Source organism: Nesoenas mayeri, assembly GCF_963082525.1.
Source record: "Nesoenas mayeri genome assembly, chromosome: 20".
NCBI lineage: Eukaryota > Metazoa > Chordata > Aves > Columbiformes > Columbidae > Nesoenas > Nesoenas mayeri.
In genome coordinates this window covers 9905743-9927923 of record NC_137569.1, presented here as the reverse complement: position 1 = coordinate 9927923, position 22181 = coordinate 9905743, and the positions used below count along the sequence as shown (strand labels likewise).

The following is a 22181-nucleotide window of genomic DNA, read 5'->3' as shown; positions in this document are numbered from 1 at the left end:
CCAAAGGGCTGTTTTTGTTGCTGTTAGGTGTAGAATTAAGTAGGACTAAGTGTGGAACTGCAGGTCTTTCTCACTTGGAGAAATTAATGTGACTCTTTTGATTGTTTTCAGCCAGCACCACACCAATGTTTTGGTTTTGAGAAGGTACTTCCCTCTGTCTGTCCTCATGCAGTTGAACACGGGGGTCATGTCCTGCTACCTGTGGAGCTGGAAGGCTGAATGCAGCAGGTGACCCTGTGGTTGTCTCCATGGCCAACTTCCAGGGGTGATGGAGAGCAGGATGGGAAGCAGATCAGCTGGTCAGAAAACAGGTTCAGGACTGTGTTGCTTCATCTTGTTTTCTTGTCCAGAGCATCTTAATCCAATAGGGCTATTTTGAATCACAGAATCGTTTTGGTTGGAAAAGACCTTGGAGTTCCTAAACATGGGGCTGACCCTGCAGAGCGCTGCTTCCACCTGGGATCACAGGAGCAGCCTCCAGCTCTTGTTGGCTTCTTTTATTAATGTTTGGTTGTTTCCCAAACAGTCATAGAATCCTTTTGCTTGGAAAAGACCCTCAAGATCATTGAGTCCAACCATAACTGACCCCTGGCACTGCCCCATGTCCTGAGAACCTCATGTCCGTCTGTTCAACCCTCTAGGGATGGTGACTCCAGCACTGCCCTGGGCAGCCTGTTCCAATGCCCCACAGCCCTTTGGGGAAGAAATTGTTCCCCACATCCAACCTCACCCTCCCCTGGCGCAACTTGAGGCCGTTTCTGTTTGTCTTATTGCTTGTTATGATTGGGGTGATGAGAGCCTGTCCCAGGTTGGCCAGAGAGGTGGTGGCTGAACCATCCCTGGAGACATCCCAGGCCAGGCTGGACGGGGCTCTGAGCAACCTGAGCTGGTGAAGATGTCCCTGCTCATGGCAGGGGGGCACTGGGGGAGCTGGGAAGGGCCCTTCAGCCCAAACCTTTCTGTTGTTCCTGGGGAGCAGAGCCCGACCCCCCTGGCTCCAAGCTCCTTTCAGACAGTTCAGAGATCAGAAGGTCTCCCCTCTGCTCCTGTTCTCCAGCTGAACCCCCCAGGTCCCTCAGCTGCTCCCATCACACTTGTGCTCCAGCCCCTCACCAGCTCCGTTGTTCTTTGCATGCACAATGTCTTTCTTCTTCAAAAGACACTCCAAATATGCTACTTTCCATTAATTTATTTTATGAACCATGATGGAGTTTGTAGGAGAAAAGTGGAGGAGCTTTTGTAGCATATTTTGGAAAAAAAGCAGGAGAAGACACAACAGGAAGGTGGAAGCACAGAAATTCATTGGTTTTTCTTAGGATGATACTTAAAGGCTCAATTTTTCCTAGTTTGATATCAAAGTGCAGCAAGATTAGTGGGAAGTTCCTTGCACAGGGAGAGGGTGGTGCCCTTGGACAGATTTTCTCTGGGTTGTTTGTCCAGGTGTGAGTCCAATGGGAACCACACCAGCTGCTTGTAGTATTTGATTTACTGGTCAGGGTGCAGTTTTTTCCACGTGACTTACAATGACTCTAATATCCTCTCATGCTAATCAAATAAGAATGGGGAGAAACTCCATGGGTCTTGTTACTAGAGCGTTACATGGAGATTGGGTGAGAAACAGATCCTGCGTTTCTCAGGGTGGCAGTTGGTGCATTTGCAATGGAACTAAAAATGGCTCAGGGACCTTCTTTTTCCAGTGCTTTGTGCAGCAGGAGGTAGAACCAGGTTTCCTTTCTTTACAGAGGTCTTTCTGGCTGTGTTTTAGCTTAGAAACCTTTTACCTGTGATTCCGAATAGGTTTGTGATGTTCAATATATGCTGCAAGGTCCATTCTTGCTTCTGGGGAGAGCTGGAAGGACAGAGGGATGAGAATGGTGTTCAAAGGTGACACCTGAATGCTGTGTCAGAAGCAGGATATTGCAGAGAATTTCTGGTTGCTTTTAATATTGTTAAACAATGCAAAGTCTCCAGGGGGACAGATCTTCCATGTATGTTCCAAATGACAGTGAAGAATCATCTCTCTTTCCTTCAGACATCACACAAACCCAGTGGGCACAGAGTGGCGATGGAAGATGGACCAACCTGAAATGATCTTGCAGGAGGCCCTTGAGAACCATCGCAATATGATCAAGCAGTTCAAAGGTAACTTTTCCCACTCTTTCCCTGTCAATGGTGCTTTTGGAACCGGCAGTAAGGTCTTCAAAGCATCCATTAAAAACGTCCTGATCATCTGTGAAGTGCTGGGAAGGAGACATGAGGTTTATAACATCAGAAAGATGGGTGAGTGAGGAAAAACTTTTGTGGCAAACAACGTTTTCCAAGATGTTCTGCCTTGTTTTTTATATTAGAACCTCAGTTGGCCATTGAGTATCTGCTGCTGCCTCAAGAGAGTAGGACGGAGTTGCCTTGTGTGTATCTTGGTCGTTGTCATGTCCTTTTCTTTCCTTGGTGTGCACGGAGGCTCCTGTGCTGTTTAGAGTTGGCCTGGATGACGAGGAATCTTGATTATCTTATGTAAAAGTAGGGGCAGGTAGAAGGCAAAAGGAAGCGGTTCTAACCTGATAGAAAACACACTGCCCAGTCTTAATCCCCCGGGAGCTCTTGTGTCAGCTCTGGAGCTTCTTGATTGTGTTTTGGTCATTAATGAGCGAGCATCCAGAGTATTATTATTTTCAGGAATTACTCAGTCCATCTGTTTGTGACTGAAGCTGCAGTTACACAGCACCTTTGAAAAGTGGTGGATTTTGCTTCTTGTAGGAACTCCTTGTAAGTTTGTTGTTTGTTTATTACATATCTATATCTTCATGTGTAGATGGCTGGTTTTCTTTATTTCTTTCCCAGTGTTCTGAACTTGGTTTCCATGCAGGGTCAGCTCTAGGGCTTCGCTCTCCCCAGTGGCAGCAGAAGGGAATGAGGAATCTATAAAACGTGCGAGATGAGCCTCAGGCTTGGCTGTGGTTTTGGGAACTCGCTTGTTTATGTTGGCTGCGCACAGAGAGAACCCAATGGATTTAAATGTGACAGGCAAAAACAAACCCCAACCTTCTGTCAGCAGCGCGGAGAGGCTGTGTCTCATTCACTGGGCTTATAAAATAGGCAGAAAAATAACTCACATTAGGGCCTCATGAGCTTTATTTTCATCACGTGGCTGGTTTGAATCAACTTGTGCTCTCAGACCAGCAGCTCTGGCCACGTGTTGTGTGAAGTGATGAGCAGATCTGTGTGCAGTTGAGGGTGGAATACTGAGGTTACGCTTGTAAAAGCTGGTGCGGGTGATGGGTGTGTTGCCGTCCATGGCAGAAATGTGTGGTGTTTGCATGAAGGAAAGGTGAAAAGCAAGTTATTTTGCAGATGCTCTGCTGCCTGCTGAAAGCTGAGTGCGGGAATCTGTTTAAACCCAGCGTCAGACTAAGGAATAACCCCGTCCTTCCCTTACCATGCTCTGCTGTCTTCCTGAAAAGGAAAGATGATAGATGGACTTCACAGCATCTGAAAATATTCCCAAGGTATCAAGAGGCCTGTAAGGACATCCCAATTATCTCTTTTTGCGGCTTATTTTCCATTAGATTTGTAAATATTCCCTGAAACTTGCATGTGCATCCTGAGCACAGTTACACTTCACCTGAAACTGGGAAAGGAGAAAGACCAAAAAGGCTCTGGACTAGAACTGAGCTGCAAAGTGGAAAAAGAAAAGATGTGTTACCTTTTCAGAGTGATAGATGGCAACATGCTTCCTGTCTTGGGAGCCTCAGAGCAAGAAGGTTTATTAAAGGGAAGAAAAATCAGTAAGAAAAGCCCAGTAGGTCGCTGTTACACTTAGTGAATTTTACATCGTCGCTTCCCTGAGGTGCGTGTGAAAATATTGTTAGAGTAGAATCAGTGAAAGCAAAATTGAGTTGAAATGCTGTGGTGAGCTGAAGGCAGGGAGATGAAGTAGAAGATGCCGGGTGTCTTGCCGGCCGTGTGTCCCCGTGTGTGGGATGGAAATGCCTCGGGCAGGAGACGCGACTGGCTGTTACACTTCAGCAAGCTTAGCAGAGCTCCACAAATAGCAGGTTGGATTTTATTATGATTTGAAAAGAAGAAAATGAACACCAAAGCCCTACAAACCAACCCAAGGCTTGAGCAGCGCGATGGATGAGGTTGCTTTGGTGCAGCGGGGCAGGGATAGAGACTCCTGAGTTGGGATTTTCCTGCAGGGTGATGAGCACGTCCGAGATGTCTGAACCTCGACCACACCATTTGGGCTCCTGGAGAAGAGCAACGTGGGGAAAAAGTCTAAGCTAGAGAGGCCTTGAGGCTGTTGAATGCTACCCAGATAATACCCAAAGCAATTTGAATTAATTGGTACTGCAGCTTTCAGGCACACACGTACCTACATCTTTGTGTGCCAAAGGAAACGGTGAGCTCATCTGATGCTTTATTAATTGCATGCATTGTAGGAAAATACAGATCTTCTTGTGCTGCTATCCAGCAAGACCTCAACAGGCTGGAGAGCTGGGTGGGGAGAAATTTAATGCAATATAACAAGAGCAAGTAGGGTCTTGCGTCTGGGCAGGAACAACCCCAGGTTCCAGTGTAAGTTGGGGAACGACCTGTTAGAGAGCAGCATAGGGGAAAGGGACCTGGGGGTCCTGGGGACAGCAGGGTGACCATAAGCCAGCACTGGGCCCTTGTGGCCAGGAAGCCAATGGGACCTGGGGTGGGTTAGAAGGGGGTGGTCAGTAGGTCAGAGAGATTCTCCTGCCCCTCTGCTCTGCCCTGGGGAGACCACACCTGGAATCTTGTGTCCAGTTGTGGCCCCTCAGTTCCAGCAGGACAGGGAACTGCTGCAGAGAGTCCAGCGCAGCCACCAAGATGCTGCAGGGAGTGGAGCATCTCCCGTGTGAGGAAAGGCTGAGGGAGCTGGGGCTCTGGAGCTAGACAAGAGGACACTGAGGGGGGACTCACTCATGGGGATCAATATGGAAAGGGGGAATGTCAGGAGGATGAAGCCAGGCTCTTCTGGTGACAACCAGTGACAGGACAAGGGGCAATGGGTGCAAACTGGAACACAGGAGGTTCCACTGAAATTTGAGGAGAAACTTCTTGATGGTGAGGGTGTCAGAGCCTGGCCCAGGCTGCCCAGGGGGGTTGTGGAGTCTCCTTCTGTGCAGACATTCCAACCCGCCTGGACACCTTCCTGTGTAACCTCATCTGGGTGTTCCTGCTCCATGGGGGGATTGCACTGGATGAGCTTTCCAGGGCCCTTCCAATCCCCAATATTCTGTGATTCTGTGTAATTCTTAGGGACCCTCCATCCTATAGTATATCCTAGAGGATAGCCGTATACTCTGTAATAGTCCTGCGTGTGTTTATACAATTATGTCATCTTCTCTTTCATTGTTGCTGGTTTTGGAGACCATAGATGTTTGTTAATGTCACATCATTCTCCTTTAAAGTAACTGATGGAGAGGCATCTCACTGGTAGGAAGCGAAGGCAGGAAGGTGTGAAGCAGTTTGTTTGATGGATGCATTTTCTAGGTGGTGACCAGTAAATCTCTGTGTCCTTGCGAAGGGCACACACAGAATGGAACCATCATTCAAAAATAGGAGAGTGGGAGTCTGTGATAATACAGCACTGGTCTGACATGGGGAAAACTGCAGAGGAAAAAAAAAACATGACCTGAACTAAGAAATCTTCAGAGTGGATAAAACAGGTTCCCTGGGTCACCGGGACACTGGTGGCGACTGGGACTTGCAGAGGGGCACCCAGAGTCACCAGCCCATCTCTCTAGGGTGATGTGCCAGATAGATGGTGCTTTTCTTTCCCAAATTAAAGTGCACCGGTAGGAAGGCAGCTGGAATCGGCTTTCCAAAGGAGATGTGCTGATCCAGGGCAGTTTGGCTGCGTCCTGTGCTGGGACTGGAGCTTGGCAGGAGCTGGGAGCTGCTCACGCTGCCTCTTGCTGCGGCTTCTCACGTTCCTGCAGCTCCAGGCTCCCGGGTTGGACCTGCCTGGTGCCCAGCAACATCTGCCAGCCGCTGGATTGGCTGGAGTTCATTGCCTGAGACACAAAGAGGCTCATCTGCCGGAGCAGAGGCCAAGCACCTTATGGTACAACAGCCAAAGTGCAGGGAGTTCATGTGCTCCCTGGAAAACCCACTAATCCCGTTGAGTTCATCCCTGTCTAGCTTGTGATTTATGTGGTCAAATGATTGTGTATAAAACCTCTACCCTCCTCTGGAGCGTGTTTACTATATACCACACTTGCTGTAAGCTGTTTTGAGAAAGTTACTCTGAAGCTTTAGGTGATGTTGAATTTTTTTTCTGGCTGCTTATAAAGCTGGCACGGTAATTATCACAGTCCAATTGCAAGATGCTGAGAGGGAGAAATAAATTAATTCCAAAAATGACTTACAGTAGCTTTAGGAATACGAAAGTTAGTCCTTTAATCTCAGTGTGTGGTTCAGATGCTGCTTTCTTTTCAAATAAAGTTCTCATTTAGTGCTGTCAGGTTTCTGTGGAATAACCATTAGTCCTGTCACTTATTCCGGACTGAGCCTGGCTGGTTTAAAATCCACTAAGCTTCGCTCTGATCCCAAACCAGCTTTTCTACGTGAGGCTAAAGCAATATCCACGAACACCTCTTTTTTATCTTGGCTTTGCAGCATAGCATGTAATTTTCTGTACTGCTCGAGCTCCAGCATCCAGGCAACGAGAGGTGAGCTGAGGACCTGGTTTCAAACTCAAGTCTGTTTATTTTTTAAAACCAGACTAACCCCCAGTCTAAAACCTCTGATATTATTTGAGTGCATCAAGGCACGTCAAGGAAATGTGAAGCGACATATTTGGAACAAAAGCTTGTTTGTCGTCAGATGATTTCACACAGGGTCCTGAGCGCTTGGTTGGATATGGATGGGCCGGAGGAGTATTTGCCTCTCCCGTGGGTATAAGAAAATGTCTCAGATTGGTTAAACCAGCAGAGATGTTTTCACTGGGATGCTACAGTTGAGCTCCTTGTGTTTCCCTCTTCATTCTGCAATATTTCTCGCTGTTCAGGCTGGTGTTGCGTGTTGGGTTTTCTTTTTGACCGCATCCTCTGGGGAGTTACATTTGATGTGGTTGAAAAGATGATTTTAAAGCTGGTAGTTAGCGCTGTGCTCAGTGAAGGGAGCCCCGTCCCTCAAGGGAACTGCTCTTTTGGGAGCGGAGGACCACGGTGGGTCAGTAGTGAAACAGATAGAACCTGGTTTTCCCACTTGAAGTGGCATTAAACTGGCTCTTTTTCTGTCTCAGCAGTCAGGTGGCATCATTGAGGTCTTGGCAATGGAAAGCTTGACTCAAATGTTACTGAATAATTCCTTGCAGTAGTTAGCAGGGCACACAAATCATAGAACTGTAGAATAGTTTGGGTTGGAGGGCCCTTCCCAGCTCCCCAGTGCCCCTCTGCCATGACAGGGACATCTGCACCAGCTCAGGGTGCTCAGAGCCCCGTCCAGCCTGGCCTGGGATGTCTCCAGGGATGGTTCATCCACCACCTCTCTGGCCAACCTGGGCCAGGCTCTCACCACCCTCAGGGCCAACAATTCCTTCCTCATGTCCAGCCTGAATCTCCCTCCTTTAGTTTAAAACCATCACCCCTTATCCCATAGTAATAAATCTCCAGGCTCTGCATGTCTGGGTGTTCGCTGGTTTAGGTTCCTGCAGTGCTGGCAGTGGGTGCTGGCTGGGACCTGGTGTTCCCCCTGGTTTGTGGGTTTTATTTCATTTAACCCTGTTTTCCCTCTTTTTGTTTTTGTTCCAGGTGTGTCAGGAGTGAGAGCAGATCGCTTGGCAGAAGCAATGACGGCAAAGCACTGCGCGCTCTCGCTGGTGGGAGAGCCCATCATGTACCCAGAGATCAACCGGTTCGTGAAGCTCCTGCACCAGCACGGCATCTCCAGTTTCCTGGTTACCAACGCGCAGTTCCCAGATGAGATTAGGTGAGAGTCAGACAAAATATCTCCCTACTAAAACTTCTGAGTGCTGCCCTGTGTTTTAGTCCTGTTTTCTCATTCACCAACATCAGCTCTGCATGAGCACTGACAGCCTAAAAGCCGACTCGACATCTATTTGATTTTAACCTTCATCTCCCCATGCTCTTTCTCTCCCCCAGTTTGATTTTCTTTCCTCTATCTCTTAAACAAAGTGTGATTACTTCTGAAAGTGAAGAGAATGTAATAAAGTACCTCCCAGAGGTGCGAGGGAAGGAGAACAGCGAGGGAGCTGCGTTTTGTGCTTGGAGATGTCGATAACTGGTGTGAGTGTTCCCGACAGCGAGAGCAGGAGACCAAACTCATCAGTTGCCTTTTTGGGTTGTGTGCTTCTCGTGCAGTCTGATCTTTGTTCTAACTCCATCAGACCACCCATGAAGGCTCAGACTAAAGATCTGTCCAGCCCAGCACCTTGTGCAGGATTGGGAAGGGTGAAAGGCGCAGGCTCATCTGCAAAAGTGGGATCAGCTCTTTTTTACCCCCCTTCTCAGAAGGGCTTAAGCTAAACACTCAGAACATTTTAACAAATGCTGAGTCTTTACAAATGCAAAGAATCCTTGTTTCTGATATTCTGGAGCATCCAGACTGCTTTTAATGAAACCTGAGGCAAAGCAGGTGTGTGCTGTGAGGTGATTGGGAACTCGTCACAGTTCCATCAGCTGATAACGCTGTGTCACATCCCACCCAGGGTTATGAGTTTGCGGAGAAGTGACACAGGTTTGTGGGTCTCCTTGGTTGGAAAACAGTACACATGGTGCTTAAGGTCTGCAAACAAAAGGCTTTTATTTTGCAGCTTGGCCCAAATCATATATGATTTGGTGGCAGAAGGATTTATGTTATTGTAGGTTGAATTGGTAGACATTAAAAATTTGTGGCAATGTGGGGCTGTAAGTCTTAGGTTACTGTGCTACTTATAAAAAGGGAAGCAAAAAAAGTAGAAGTATGGCAAAGAACAAAAAGAGAGAGAAAGATTTACCCATCCTTATGGCTCAGTTTTATGTGTGATGGAGTTTGCAGTCTCGGCTCCAGCGATGTGCACTGTCCTCTGGTGTCTTGTTCTGTTCATGTGGGCACACTGGGCGTCAGGATGGGTGGGTGCCCTGGTGCTTGCACAGGGTGGGTCTTTATAGCCCTCTGCATAATTTGTGGTCTTTTGTGGAGGTGTTATTCCAAAAGATGGGGTGACCTCATTAATGTTTACTGATTTATAAAGGGTGAGTGTCAGGAGGATGGAGCCAGGCTCTTCTCAGTGACAACCAGTGACAGGACAAGGGGCAATGGGTGCAAACTGGAACACAGGAGGTTCCACTTAAATATGAGAAGAAACTTCTTCCTGGTGAGGGTGGCAGAGCCTGGCCCAGGCTGCCCAGGGGGGTTGTGGAGTCTCCTTCTGTGCAGACATTCCAACCCGCCTGGACACCTTCCTGTGTAACCTCATCTGGGTGTTCCTGCTCCATGGGGGGATTGCACTGGATGAGCTTTCCAGGTCCCTTCAACCCCTGACATTCTGGGATTCTGTGATTCTGTGGAAGATGGAAGAGTCTGGGGGAGGGTGGTTGTGAAAGAGCGACAAGTCTTGGGCCATGTTGAAGGGTCTCAGCTTTTCCCTTTGTGCCAGGCTGGGTGCATCAGAAGGTGGAGCCCTGTGCCACCTGTATCGCCAGCCAGCCTGGTTCGTGGCTCATTAGCTTGTCCTTGATAAATAAATCACTATTCACCTTATACTGAGTATCCCATCGCCTGTGGCTGCATGAACTGGTTTTGCCGTGATGTTTGAGCTGTTCTCAGTCTCTGACACGCTGACCACGTCCAACCCCGGGGTTACGTGAGTGTGTTGGTGGTTTGTTGTGTCGCTCCGTTTTACATTCAGCTCATCGCCTCCCTGTTCGCTCTGCTGGCAGCGCTTCCTTTTCCCTTCCCGTGGTCTGAATGTGGCAGCGAGAGGGAAGGGCATGTGGTTTTTTGAGGGAGTAATTATACACTACAAAGGCATTCCAAATGATTAAATAATTGTGTAATCAAGTTACTTTAAGTTATGTATTATGTGCCTGATAGACAGAAATTGCTCTTTCCTAAAAATAGCGTTGCAAGAAGAGAGCGCACATTATATTTTGAAGCTACGCTTCTTAGGATCTGCTGAATGTTTTTAACAAGACACAAAAAAGTGATAAAATGCTAGATTTGCTGCTTTAAAAATTGCAACTGATTTTTTTGGCTCATCAAAGCAAATGATTTGCTTAATATGGGAGCTGAAGTGTGCACCGAGCTCAGTTTCCTGACAAGGAGAGGGGAACTGTTGTCTGAAATAAGGAACATGGTAGCCCTGGTGTCCAGCCTGGTGCTGCCTGGGCCTTCCTCCCGACCCTCCTCCTCCTCCTGCATCTGGTCTGCAGCTTCACCTGCCTCCAGGGACACACGTTTTTATAAAGTGAATGAGGTTTTATAGCCTGTGGACTCATATTGAACACTCACCTGTCTCTTCTTCCTCCTCTTGTTTCTGATCAGTGGCTCTGAACAAGAACCCTTGTGTGCGTCTTCATTTCACACCGAATCCCAGAATGTCAGGGGTTGAAGGGACCTGGAAAGCTCATCCAGTGCAATCCCCCCATGGAGCAGGAACACCCAGATGAGGTTACACAGGAAGGTGTCCAGGCGGGTTGGAATGTCTGCACAGAAGGAGACTCCACAATCCCCCTGGGCAGCCTGGGCCAGGCTCTGCCACCCTCACCCCAACAAGTTTCTTCTCATATTTAAGTGGAACCTCCTGTGTTCCAGTTTGCACCCATTGCCCCTTGTCCTGTCCCTGGTTGTCACCAGAAGAGCCTGGCTCCATCCTCCTGACACTCCCCTTTCCATATTGATCCCCATGAATGGGTCCCCCCTCAGTGTCCTCTTGTCCAGCTCCAGAGCCCCAGCTCCCTCAGCCTTTCCTCACACGGGAGATGCTCCACTCCCTTCAGCATCTTTGTTGATTTATGAGCATCAATAATAATAATGAACAGATGCTTTTTATTGCCCCTAAGCAAATGCTCCTGTTTATTATAGTGATGTTTCTGGGTGTTGTATCGTTGACCAGGCTGTGTCCTGTCTGCCTTGTGAAACTGGCTGGTGGCCTCAAGTCAATTCATCTTTCTTGTCTCGTACCGTGCTGCTTGCTCATGTTTTGTGCCCAAGTTCATATGTGGTAAATGCCATGAATTTGATCTCCTGGGTGCGATCTCGGCCAAGCGAACTTGAAAATTACAACTAAAAAGTGAGGAACACTGGAAAATCCATCCTGGATTTGAGATCCTTGGAGAAGAGATGAGTTTTTCTTTGCTCATATTTTGAAAAACTTGCTCCATCTTCAGTGAGGCCCCATTAATTAAGCAAATGGATCATTAAGTAAAGACAGGGTATTTTGGCTACATTCTTTGAAACGGAATACTTCCATCTGCTTAGGCCTGGAATATTTGGTCATTTTTGGAGATTGTAGTTTTGGGCTGCTGGTCCAGACAAGCTTGTCTGCAAAACAGGTGGGGGTTTTTTTAACCTAAAATATTAAATTTGCACTGGGCTATTTCGTTCTTCTAAATATACACAGAAAGAACATGTTTTAATAGCTTGAGTGCCCAAGGGAAGTGGATTTTTCTGGGCACAGAGCTCTGCTCGGTCTCATTCTGCACAGTCACTTTGTCACCTCTGGAGATGACAGGGGGTTGTTGTATTTTTTGGGTGCGCTGTTTGGCAGCTGAACAATAGTTTCTAATTTCTTCTCATCTTCTGTAAAGAACCCAATCAAGCTGGGACTGTAGCCTCCTCATTAACAGATTTCACACAAACCAAACCAAACCATCCTACAAGTGTTAAAGCTGAAGAGCAGGATGCTGTCACTTCATCTCTGTGGAAGATGCCACAAGGAGTGGATGTGTCTTAACTTAAACTCACTGGCTTTACCAGTGTTGTCTGTGAGCAGGGAGCTCGTTTCAGGTTGTTCCTCTCCATGTCCTTCGTTAGCCCTTTGCTAATTGCCTGCAGCGTTTTGTCCTCTCCTGTGGTCCCCGGGGGTGGTGGGAGGGATCAGGCTCAGCTGGCTCTTCACACCTCAGAGGAGGTTTAGTCTCTTTAGAAGCTGTTGGGCTCACACCTGAACTCAATGTGACCAGAAAGACGATAAATACTGAGCTAAGAGCCTTGGAAGCGGAGGGAGAACACGTTGGGGGATTGTGGCTGGTTTTATTTTCCAAACAACTTTGATTTCCCTTGAAAAAAAAAGAATCTCACTGTGTTGCCAGCTACAGGTCAGGTAAGTTCAATGTGTCCAGCAGTAGAAACTGGCTGAATTTGACTGTATTTCTATTCAGTGGGATTATTTTTTCATAGATCAGGGCAAATAGAACTTGGGGCAGGGCCTGAGCTTTAAGTTTTTGAGCCATGTGCTGAGGAGTCTTGCAGTGAACCCCTGGCAGCCTTTGAGAAGCCGTTTGGAATGTGTTGCAGCTTCAATGGGCTGAAATATGTTCCAGTACAGTGAAGAGAAGATAATTAAATTGTCAGCCAAGGCCTCTGGATGTGACATTCTTAGCTTCGGGGTGCGTTATTTCTTGAAAGGGGATTGTAACGTCTTGCTATTAAGATGATGGTCACTTGGTGGAGAGGAACCACTGGACTTTTCCTACCAAGGCACATATGAAATGCAGGAGCTACAGGGAAAACTACCCAATTCAGCCAGTAGTCATGTCTGAAAACAATGATCCCCTTCTCTGTCTTTCCAAGGAACCTGGAGCCGGTAACACAGCTGTACGTCAGTGTGGACGCCAGCACCAAAGAGAGCCTGAAGAGAATTGACCGGCCCCTCTTCAGGGATTTCTGGCAGCGCTTTCTGGACAGTTTAAAGGCCCTGTCTGAGAAGGTACCCCATTACCAGTGTATTTTTAAATACCTTTTTCTTCCTTCAGCACCTCACCTACTCAAAACAGAAGTAGAAGACTCGTGATGCTGAACACTGACTGTGTTCTGGGTGTGTTGGGAGCGTATTTACACATTCTGTACGTTAAACTTGCTGCACTTTATACATCTTAATTGGTTTTCCATGCGAGGAGAAACTTAATGACAAAAGGAGAGCAGAATGTGTGTCAAATGGGACAGGAGACTCTGCTGTGAGTATAGGATGTTGTAAGAAATGAAGCGATTATAAAAGAATAGATTTCCTAATGAAGCATTTCCGCCAAAAGCAGTGAAGGGAAACTGGAAATTCAGGGAAGCTTAAGAGTCATAAACCCCCATGTGGCACTTAGTACTGGTTCTAAAAGGTTCCCTTGAAACTGCAGTATGTAAAGGACGTTAAAATGTGTGAAATGGAGTTTAGTGGCTTGATTTGCCTTCCTGCTACATAGAAATCTGCTTGTTTCTGGAAGATTTAACCAAACTGGTAGATCATAGCAAGGGTGGCCCTTTGCACTGTCAGTGGTTGTAGCAGTTTGTGTTTGAGACAATGACCTGAAGGCCCATGGGATCGTGTCTGCTGCTGTGAGCTCAGAACTTAGCCTGGGTAACGGCTTTTGTAGTAATTAATGAAGCACTCATGGTCCTAGCATCACATGAATTAGTAAGAATAAGCATATCTTCCCTCTTTTATTCACTGGTACCATGTTCTGATGGAAGCAAGTGCTTCTGTTTACCGACTTGGCAGAAGTTGACATGTTACCTGCTGGGATGAGCAGACAAGAGAGACTGTTTCATTTGAATAATGAGGTTTTTCTGCCTTCCAAGATGACAATGTTGGGCCATTTTCTGCCAAATTAGTCGATCAGGGCGACTCGCTGTAATTGAGCGATGCTTTTCTTCTGCAAAGGCGTGTGAGTAGCTTGATCAAGGTGTTTGCGTGTGAGTGTGGTGGCTGATCTTGTTAAGCACAATCTCAGGCCAAACTCTGAGCTTAACTAAAATCAGGTCTAAACTTCCCAAGTTCTCTGTGAGGAGGCTGTGCAAGGAAGGGGAGCTCAACTATTGAAGGCAGAAATATCGAAAGAAGTCTTTTGGGAGCTTTTGCTCATCATTCCTTTCCTTCTGCCTCTCTTGCCTCTGGGTAGGTTTGGTTCATCCATCGCTGTGTGTTGGCAGAAATTTCCTTGCAAAGAATTGAAGGTGAAACTATTGGCAGGTCTGTCCATACAGCTAAAAATACTCTGGTCGAGGTGAAGAGAAACTCAACCAGCAGGTGCATTTTTCTCCTCTAAGCAACTGTGCTTTAAAGGGTCCTTGAAACACTGATAACCCAAGAGCCAATTAATAGTTGCTCTGGTCGGTAAAGCTGTTCTTGCTCAGCTGCGTGTGGCATCGTCACGGGTGTGGGACAGCAAGAAGTCTTGGGGAAGCTGCTGTTTTGTAGGTTTGTCTCTTAGTGTTATACATGGTTCTGGTGCCCCAAAATTACCTTGAACTGCTCCTGGGCAGAAGCACCTTCTGTTTTATTTCCAAGCGCATCTCTTGGTGTTCACGGGTGATGTTGAGCACCGTTGTGTAGAACTTAGATGGACGGAAGGTGCTGAAAGCTGCTGCATCTGCTGATTCTTGAGAGATACAGCTCCTGTTTTAGAAAAGCCAGGGAAGCGCTGGTGCATCATATTGGGCAAGCGATGCTGATATATCTGGAAACAAAATACAAGTCCCTTAATTTCACGCAGCCTGACAGACCATCCAGGCTTATTCAGTTCTCCTGAGACCGAGACAAGCTGGTGTTGCAGCTGATATGAGTCACTGCTAATAAGAATCATGGGTAGGTTTAGTCTCTGTGCATTAAAAAAAAATAAGTAAAAATGGGAGAAGGGAGTTATTTTAAAAACCACACGCTGTGTTTGCTGGTGGGTGTTTGGCAGAGCTGGTGTGTCTGGGCTCGGTGCTGCAGGGATGGGTCCTGCTGTGAAATGGGGATCATTCCAATAAGTGAGTGGGGAAGAAGGAAGAGGAGAGTCCACAGTCCCTGGGGAGAAAGGAGTGAGGATGCCCTTTGGGGCTATGCTACCAAAACCCACACTGATTCTGATAAAAATAGAAATGGCAGGGCCTGGGCAGAGAAATAAGTTTCAGATTGGTTGCCCTAGTGCAAGTAGTTAAACTGGTAGTGGATTTAACGTTAGCTGGAGTTCTGCACGAAGTTCTTGAGCCCCGACTACCTAAAGGAGTGAATCAGTAATGAATTGTTTCCGGTATGATTTGACAGCATTGTGCAGTGTCTTGGTGATCAGTTGCTACAGCGTTTTTTGGTGCAAGTTCAGGAATAAAAGATAAAAATCTGTGATATTTCTTCAGCAAACAGCAAGAAACCCCCTCCTTGTCCACTACTATTTGGAACAAGTTTCATCCTTTTGTGGAGTGGTTCTCATTGAGGTGATTTTTGTGTTAAATTTTCAATGCTGAGAAATGTTATTTGAGAGAGGAGTTTGTTAAGCAGCAGGTAGAGTCCCGGAAGGCTCCATTTGTTTCTTGTCATGTGTCTTCTTGCCCTCCAGATTAGATTGAGAGGAAAAAGACGTTAACGCGTGCAATTTAGAAAGTGCCCTTTCCAAATGTCACGTCTGAGGAGTCTTGTAGTCTGTGGCAGCCTCGAGTTCATCAGGATGATTGAGAAGTGACTCAACTGAGTAGACAAGTGCTTGGAGGAAGCACCGAGGATGTGAATCCTTGTTCTTGTCGCAAGGAGGAGAAATCTCTGCTCCAGTGGTTGAAAGACGTTCCTTCCAGCTATTGCTGCTTCATAATCCTGAATCCAAATGGGAAATATGTACAAATTAATAACAAGGGTCCAGAAGCTCAGGAGGGAAGAGGTAGATTTTCCGTCTTGTGAACTGTATGATAAAATTGATGCTTTTTTTCAAAAATACCATTAAGCAAACATGTACTGTCTGAGCAAGAAAATGAGGAACTGGTGTTCTGTGAGGTCTGAGCCACCAGCAGCCAGACTCGTGACCCGTTTGTGTTTTGTCTCTGTGCTCTGATTCCCTCACTGTTACCAGACCTGATTCTGTAGGTTGAGAAATTTTTGAAAACTGTTATTGTTGTTGTCGTCCATAAATCACAAAGTGTTTTCTGAAGTAATAGGGATGTTGCCTGAGACAAATAGGAATCCTTCACTGAGCTGCTGAGAAATGAAGTGGGAATGCGCTTTCCCAGCACGGCAAAAGTCCTCACAGATTTCTCCCCAAACACTTTGAAAGTAACTGGAGAAAAGATAGAATCACAGAATCATTTTGGTTGGAAAAGACCCTCGAGATTGAGTCCAACCATAACCCACCCCTGGCACTGCCCCATGTCCTGAGAACCTCATGTCCGTCTGTCCAGCCCTCCAGGGATGGTGACTCCAGCACTGCCCTGGGCAGCCTGTTCCAATGCCCCACAGCCCTTTGGGGAAGAAATTGTTCCCCACATCCAACCTCAACCTCCCCTGGCGCAACTTGAGGCCGTTTCCTCTGCTCCTGGCGCTTGTTCCTGGGGAGCAGAGCCCGACCCCCCTGGCTCCAAGCTCCTTTCAGGCAGTTCAGAGATCAGAAGGTCTCCCCTCAGCTCCTGTTCTCCAGCTGAACCCCCCAGGTCCCTCAGCCGCTCCATCACACTTGTGCTCCAGCCCCTCACCAGCTCCGTTCCCTTCTTTCAACTCGCTCCAGCACCTCAAGGACTTTCTTGGCGTGAGGGGCCCAGAACTGACCCCAGGATTCGAGGTTTGGCCTCCCCAGGTCCCAGCACAGGGACGGTCACTGCCCTGGGCCTGCTGGCCACACCAGTGCTGGTACCAGTCAGGGTGCTGATGGCCTCTTGGCCACCTGGGCACACACTTTCTCATGTTCAGCTGCTGTCACCAACACCCCCAGGTCCTTTTCCTTTCCAGCTGCTCTTCCCCGAGCCTGTAGAGTTCATGGGGTTGTTGTGACCCAAGTGCAGGACCCAGCACTTGGCCTTGTTGAACCTCAGAAAACTGGGCTCAGCTCATTGATCCAGCCAGTCCAGATCCCTCTGTAGAGCCTTCCCACCTTCTAGCACATCACCATTCCACCCAACCTGATGATGGACATACATGCCCAGTTTGTGATTCAACAGGACATTAGAACATCTCCAAATGTTGAGAGAATAAGACAACTCTTAAAGCAAGTGGTTGATGTTCATGGACTTGATGAGTGCTGGGGAAAAAGGTCCCTGGTGTCACTCTCGTGCTCTGAGGAGCACTCGTCCAACCCTGACGCGGTGTCACCTCTTCTGTCAGTGTCTTCTTGACTTAATCATGACAAATCCTGCCCATTCAGCTCTGTGCTGGACCTGGTAGCACTTGCTGTGCTGCCAGGCCCCGAGCCAACATTGCTGAGCGGCTGTGACCCTCAGAGGACACGGGCCAATGTTCTCTCCAACAGATTGGAGCCACACACAAAGCAAACGGGAGGTGGGGGGGGGGAAACCAACGACTTTAGGTTAATAGATGTTGTGGCACTGCAGGAACTGCTGATGAAACAGAACCTTGTCCTTCCAGGAGGGTCACAAAAATGAAACAGTTTATCGATGCTTTGTGGATTTCAGTTAGTCTTGTGTTTTTAGACATCCTATGCAACTATTGCTTTAGATCTCAAGTAAAACCTTGCCATTTTTTTTCTACTTTAAGGGAATTAAGGTTTCATCGAGTAACGAGGTCATGGCTCTGTGGGTGGGGTGTAGCAAATGCCTTTTTAAATTTTTCTCCTATTAATAAAAGGAAAATCCTTAGCTCTGCTTGTCCGAGGATATCGCATTAACAGCACGTGGATTTGGGTGCCCATCACACAATCACAGAATCACAGAATCGACTGGGTTGGGAAAGACCTCAGAGATCATCGAGTCCAACCCTTGGTCCAACTCTAGTCTGTTTACTAGATCATGGCACTAAGTGCCATGTCCAACCTCACTTTAAAAACCTCCAGGGACGGTGAGTCCAGCACTTCCCTGGGCAGCCGTTCCAATGCCTGACCACTCTCTCTGTAAAGAATTTCTTCCTAATATCCAGTCTAAATTTCCCCTGGCAGAGTTTAAGCCCATGCCCCCTTGTCCTGTTGCTGATGCCTGGGAGAAGAGACCAATCCCCACCTGGCTAGAACTGCCCTTCAGATAGTTATAGAGAGTGATGAGGTCACCTCTGAGCCTCCTCTTCCCCATGGCTCTGTTCTCCTTGCTGGAAGGTGACACAGGTGGTTTATCCAGAGAAAGACATGAAGTATAAACCCATGGCCTTTCAAGGCCCTTTCCAACCTCAACTATTCTCTGGTTCTGTGTCCTATTACCATCTTCTATCTACTTTTACACACTGCTCACAGGTAGTTCCCTCTCCATTCCTGGATGATGAAGACACCAGCTTGCACATTTAAACGTTTTCAGACTTGCATCTGGCGCTGTTTGCTTTAATCTTTTTGTTTTCCAATGTATTCCTTTCTGCCGAGTTCCCCTTGGCTTCTATATGATTACAAACGTAGTGTAAATACATCGAGTTACATCTTAAGCGTATTTTAGTCCTTATTATATATGACAGTGAGAATGACTTTCATGAAATGAGCATATTTGATTTGGGTGTCGATTATTTCTGTGGTCACTGGGGGAAGGGAGCTGGTTCCGAGAGCCTGGGCTGATGTTTCTGAGCTAAGTGACTTTTTAAGGAGAATTTAAATGTAAAATTTGCAACAGATGTTCGAATCAGTAATCAATTTTGCCACTATAAATTTAGAAGGATTTGACTCTTCTGCACAGTAAATGCTCTCCACCAGCTGTGTGCTTGTTTTAATGGTTTTGCTAATGAGACTTCTGGTGTAAGCCTTTAGAAATGTGGTATGATGAGTGTGACAAAGGTACAGTGGTTAATATTAAGTTACCGTTGCTGAAATACATCATATCCTTTCAGTTTAGCTTACAGCGAGCAGCAACCCAAATGAGGCTTCAGCGACATTCTTGGCTGCGGAGGGAGGGAAATCTGATTTCTTCTGTCTGTTCCAGTACCTCTTGGTTTGCTTGCAGGCAAGAAAAGGGGAAAAAATGTTCATAAACACACTTCACAATCAAGAACGATGTGCTATTCAAGCTGCTGGGTGTTGCTGTATCTCACATGAAAACAGGATGGTGAGGCTGGCGGTAGACAAGGTGTCCCTGGCGCCCCAGCCAGAGGCAGAGCTGGGAGTACAATCCATGTTGTCTTAGTCCTTGTGTGATGCCTTCATAGAATCACAGAATGTCCTGAGTTGGAAAGACCCACCAGGCTCATGGAATCCAACTCCTGTCCCTGCACAGGACACCCCACAGGTCACCCCGTGTGTCTGAGGACGGTGTCCAGTCTCTTCTTGAACACTGTCAGGTTGGGGCTGTGACACCTCCCTGGGGAGCCTGTTCAGTGTCCAGCACCTCTGGGGGAAGAACCTTTTCCTCATGTCCCACTGACCCTCCCTGGCACATCTGCTGCCGTTCCCTGGGCTCTGTCACTGTCACAGAGCAGAGCTCACCCTGCCCCTCCTGCTCCTGCTGAGGAACCTGCAGCCCATGAGCTCTGCCCTCAGGCTGCTCTGCTCCAGCTGAACAAACCCAGGGACTGCAGCCGCTGCTCATCCGGCTTCCCCTCCAAACCTTCACCAGCTTCGCAGCCTCCTCTGGACACTCTGCAGCAGCTTTGTCTCCTTTTCTCCCGTGTCCCAGCCCTGCACACAGTGAATGCTGCAGGTGAGGCCGCCCCAGCGCAGAGCAGAGCGGGACAATCCCCCCTGCCCGGCTGGCCGTGCTGTGCTGGGTGCACAGGACACGGGGCCCTCTTGGCTCCAGGGACACTGGTGGCTCATGTTCAACCTGCCGTCCACCAGAAGCCCCGATCCCTCTCCGTGGAGCTGCTCTGCAGCAGCTCGTCCCCCAGTCTGTCTGTACAGCCGGGGCTGGCTCAGCTGCAGGACCCGGCACTTGCTCCTGTTGAACTTCATGTGGTTGGAGGTTGCCCAGGTCTGTATTTGTCCCGGTCCCTCTGCAGGGCCTCTCTGCTCTTCAGAGTGTTGACAGCTCCCCTCAATTTTGTGTCATCAGCAAACTTGCTGAGCAATCCCTCTAGTCCTGGGTCTAAGTCTTTATAAAGACACTGCAGAGCGCTGGCCCCAAGATGGATCCCTGTGGAACCTTTGTTTGTTATCCCACGTCAGTCCCCTCCTCATCTCTGCCTGGTGCTCTGGGGTAGCCAGGCCTGGGGGCTGATGATTCGCTGTTGTTCTTGCTGGGGGAGCAGTTCTGCTGCGTGGAGGCTCCCCGGCTGCCACCCTTCTTGTTGGGAGAAGGTATTTCTCCCCTTCCCACATCTTTCAGAAATGGGCTCTGACCTACGAAGCATAAATGGGAGAAACAGGGTCCTCTTTGCTTTCCTCCAAGTTCTCTCTCGCTCCTTAACTAGCACACATTATTTAGCTTTCCTAACTTTTCTGCTACTTAACGTTTACAAAGCATTTGCCGTTCTTACCCTTTGTTAAACATGATCTTTCTTTTGCCTTGAGCTCTTCCTAGAGGCTGCACGAGAGATGCCAGACTTGGCTTTTAGAGAACTTGGTTCCAACCTGTCTCTGTTCCCCCCTTCCAGCCCTTCTGTGATTTATTAACCCCATCAGCAGCAAAGGGCTGATCTGTTCCTCTGGGAGCCACAACTGTCCCAGCTCTGTGCTCCTGGGGACATCATCTCCTGTTTTCCATCTCTAGTTGTGAAACAGAGCAGTGGTCTTCATGTCAAAGCACCCTGGGAAGACAGAGCATGTGTGTATTTTTATGCGAACTCTTAAAAATGAAAGAGCAAGCCTAAAATTCTGCTTGTGGCAACCAGGCAAAGGAAACTTGTAGCTGTGCTTTATTTTAAAACATGTTTTTATTTAAGCTTATAAAGCTTCAGTAGCTGGGCCAAGTGCCATAGATGGGGATTGTGCAGAGTGTTGCATGACAATATTCCATTCTGCTAAATGCATTAGCTGTTGGATTTCTCTACTCACTGACCGATTATCAGTGGCTCTAGCGTGATGATTCAGATAAGAAGATTTTATTGGGTTCATTGGATCTATTCATTTGACACTTCAGGGAAGATAATTTGACAGAGCGTCTGCAAGAGTCATCTATTTTCTCATCTCGGACAGCGAGTGTATAATTGAGGCGAAAACACTGCAAACAAGAAAATGGATTTTATGGGGATGTGGTCACAGGTTTGGTGGAGCGGAGGGAATGTACACATGGACTTGTGCAAGGTAAATAAAATCAGGAAGATTTACTGCTGTGGAGGGGGTGAGGAATCCTCTGGTACGAGGTCGGTTACGATGGACTGGGCAGCGTAGGGGTGTTCGGGCTGCTGGGTCTGGGCTAAAGGAGCAGCTGGAGGAGCACATGGAGCACACAGCCTTGGTGTCTCAGGGCTGTTCAGTGGGCTCTGGGAAGGTTCTCTGGGGCTTCCAGGGTGAGATCAGTGTGCTCAGCACAAACTGCTGGTGAAGGTGATTTGCCCTTACTTAATTGGTTTGGAGCTGAGATGTGCTTGGTCTTTTCTTCCAGTTCTCCTGTAGGGCAGGATCCTGCAGCAGGTCGGTGGCAACAGAGCTCAGGGAATGGCCATGTCTTCAGTGCTCTGCTTGTCAGTGATCTTCCTCAGCTCCCATTTCACTTTCTTTGGGTTACCTGAGTGCCAGCGAGACCAGAATCTGACCCCAAACTTCCTTTGTCAGATCGACTTCTGGCAATAAACCAGCTCACGCAAAGACGTGCTGGTTTGCCATGTTGCCTGGAGACGTTTGTGCCTTGGCCCGGTTCCTTTGTATGGTGCTCTGCCCCGAAAAAAAACCAAAGGGAGCTGGTGGTTCGAGTTGGGTGTTTGTAACTTCGGACACTTGCTGGTGGGTGTAAGCGCTGGATGTGGTGGGTGGGGTGGTCTGTGACCTCCCATCCGCATGTCCCGTCCGTTGTTTCCATAGCTGCTGGAGTTACCCATCTGGAGCCTTGTTGACTTGCAAGTTGAGCGACTGAGCGCCAAGTCCTGCATTTCCTCCTTGGATGAAACTGCCGTTAGATTTGCCAACGTCAGAAATGCAGGAATTACAACACATGGATTCGGAGTCTCCTCTGAAGCCGCAAAGTCGCTTGCATATACATTTGTGGAGTTTGTCTTGTACATACTTGAATACAGA

General features: G+C 47.8%; 1 protein-coding gene across 1 annotated transcript in view; it reads left to right on the top strand.

Annotated features, from left to right (window-relative positions):
* LOC308048147 (S-adenosyl-L-methionine-dependent tRNA 4-demethylwyosine synthase TYW1-like) overlaps positions 1 to 22181 on the top strand; it is a 110797-nt gene that overhangs the window by 46116 nt on the left and 42500 nt on the right. Inside the window, exons 11-13 of the mRNA XM_080357079.1 lie at positions 2033 to 2142; positions 7788 to 7965; positions 12772 to 12907. Of these exons, the coding sequence (XP_080213205.1) occupies positions 2033 to 2142; positions 7788 to 7965; positions 12772 to 12907 (424 nt within the window). The remainder of the gene's footprint in view (positions 1 to 2032; positions 2143 to 7787; positions 7966 to 12771; positions 12908 to 22181) is intronic.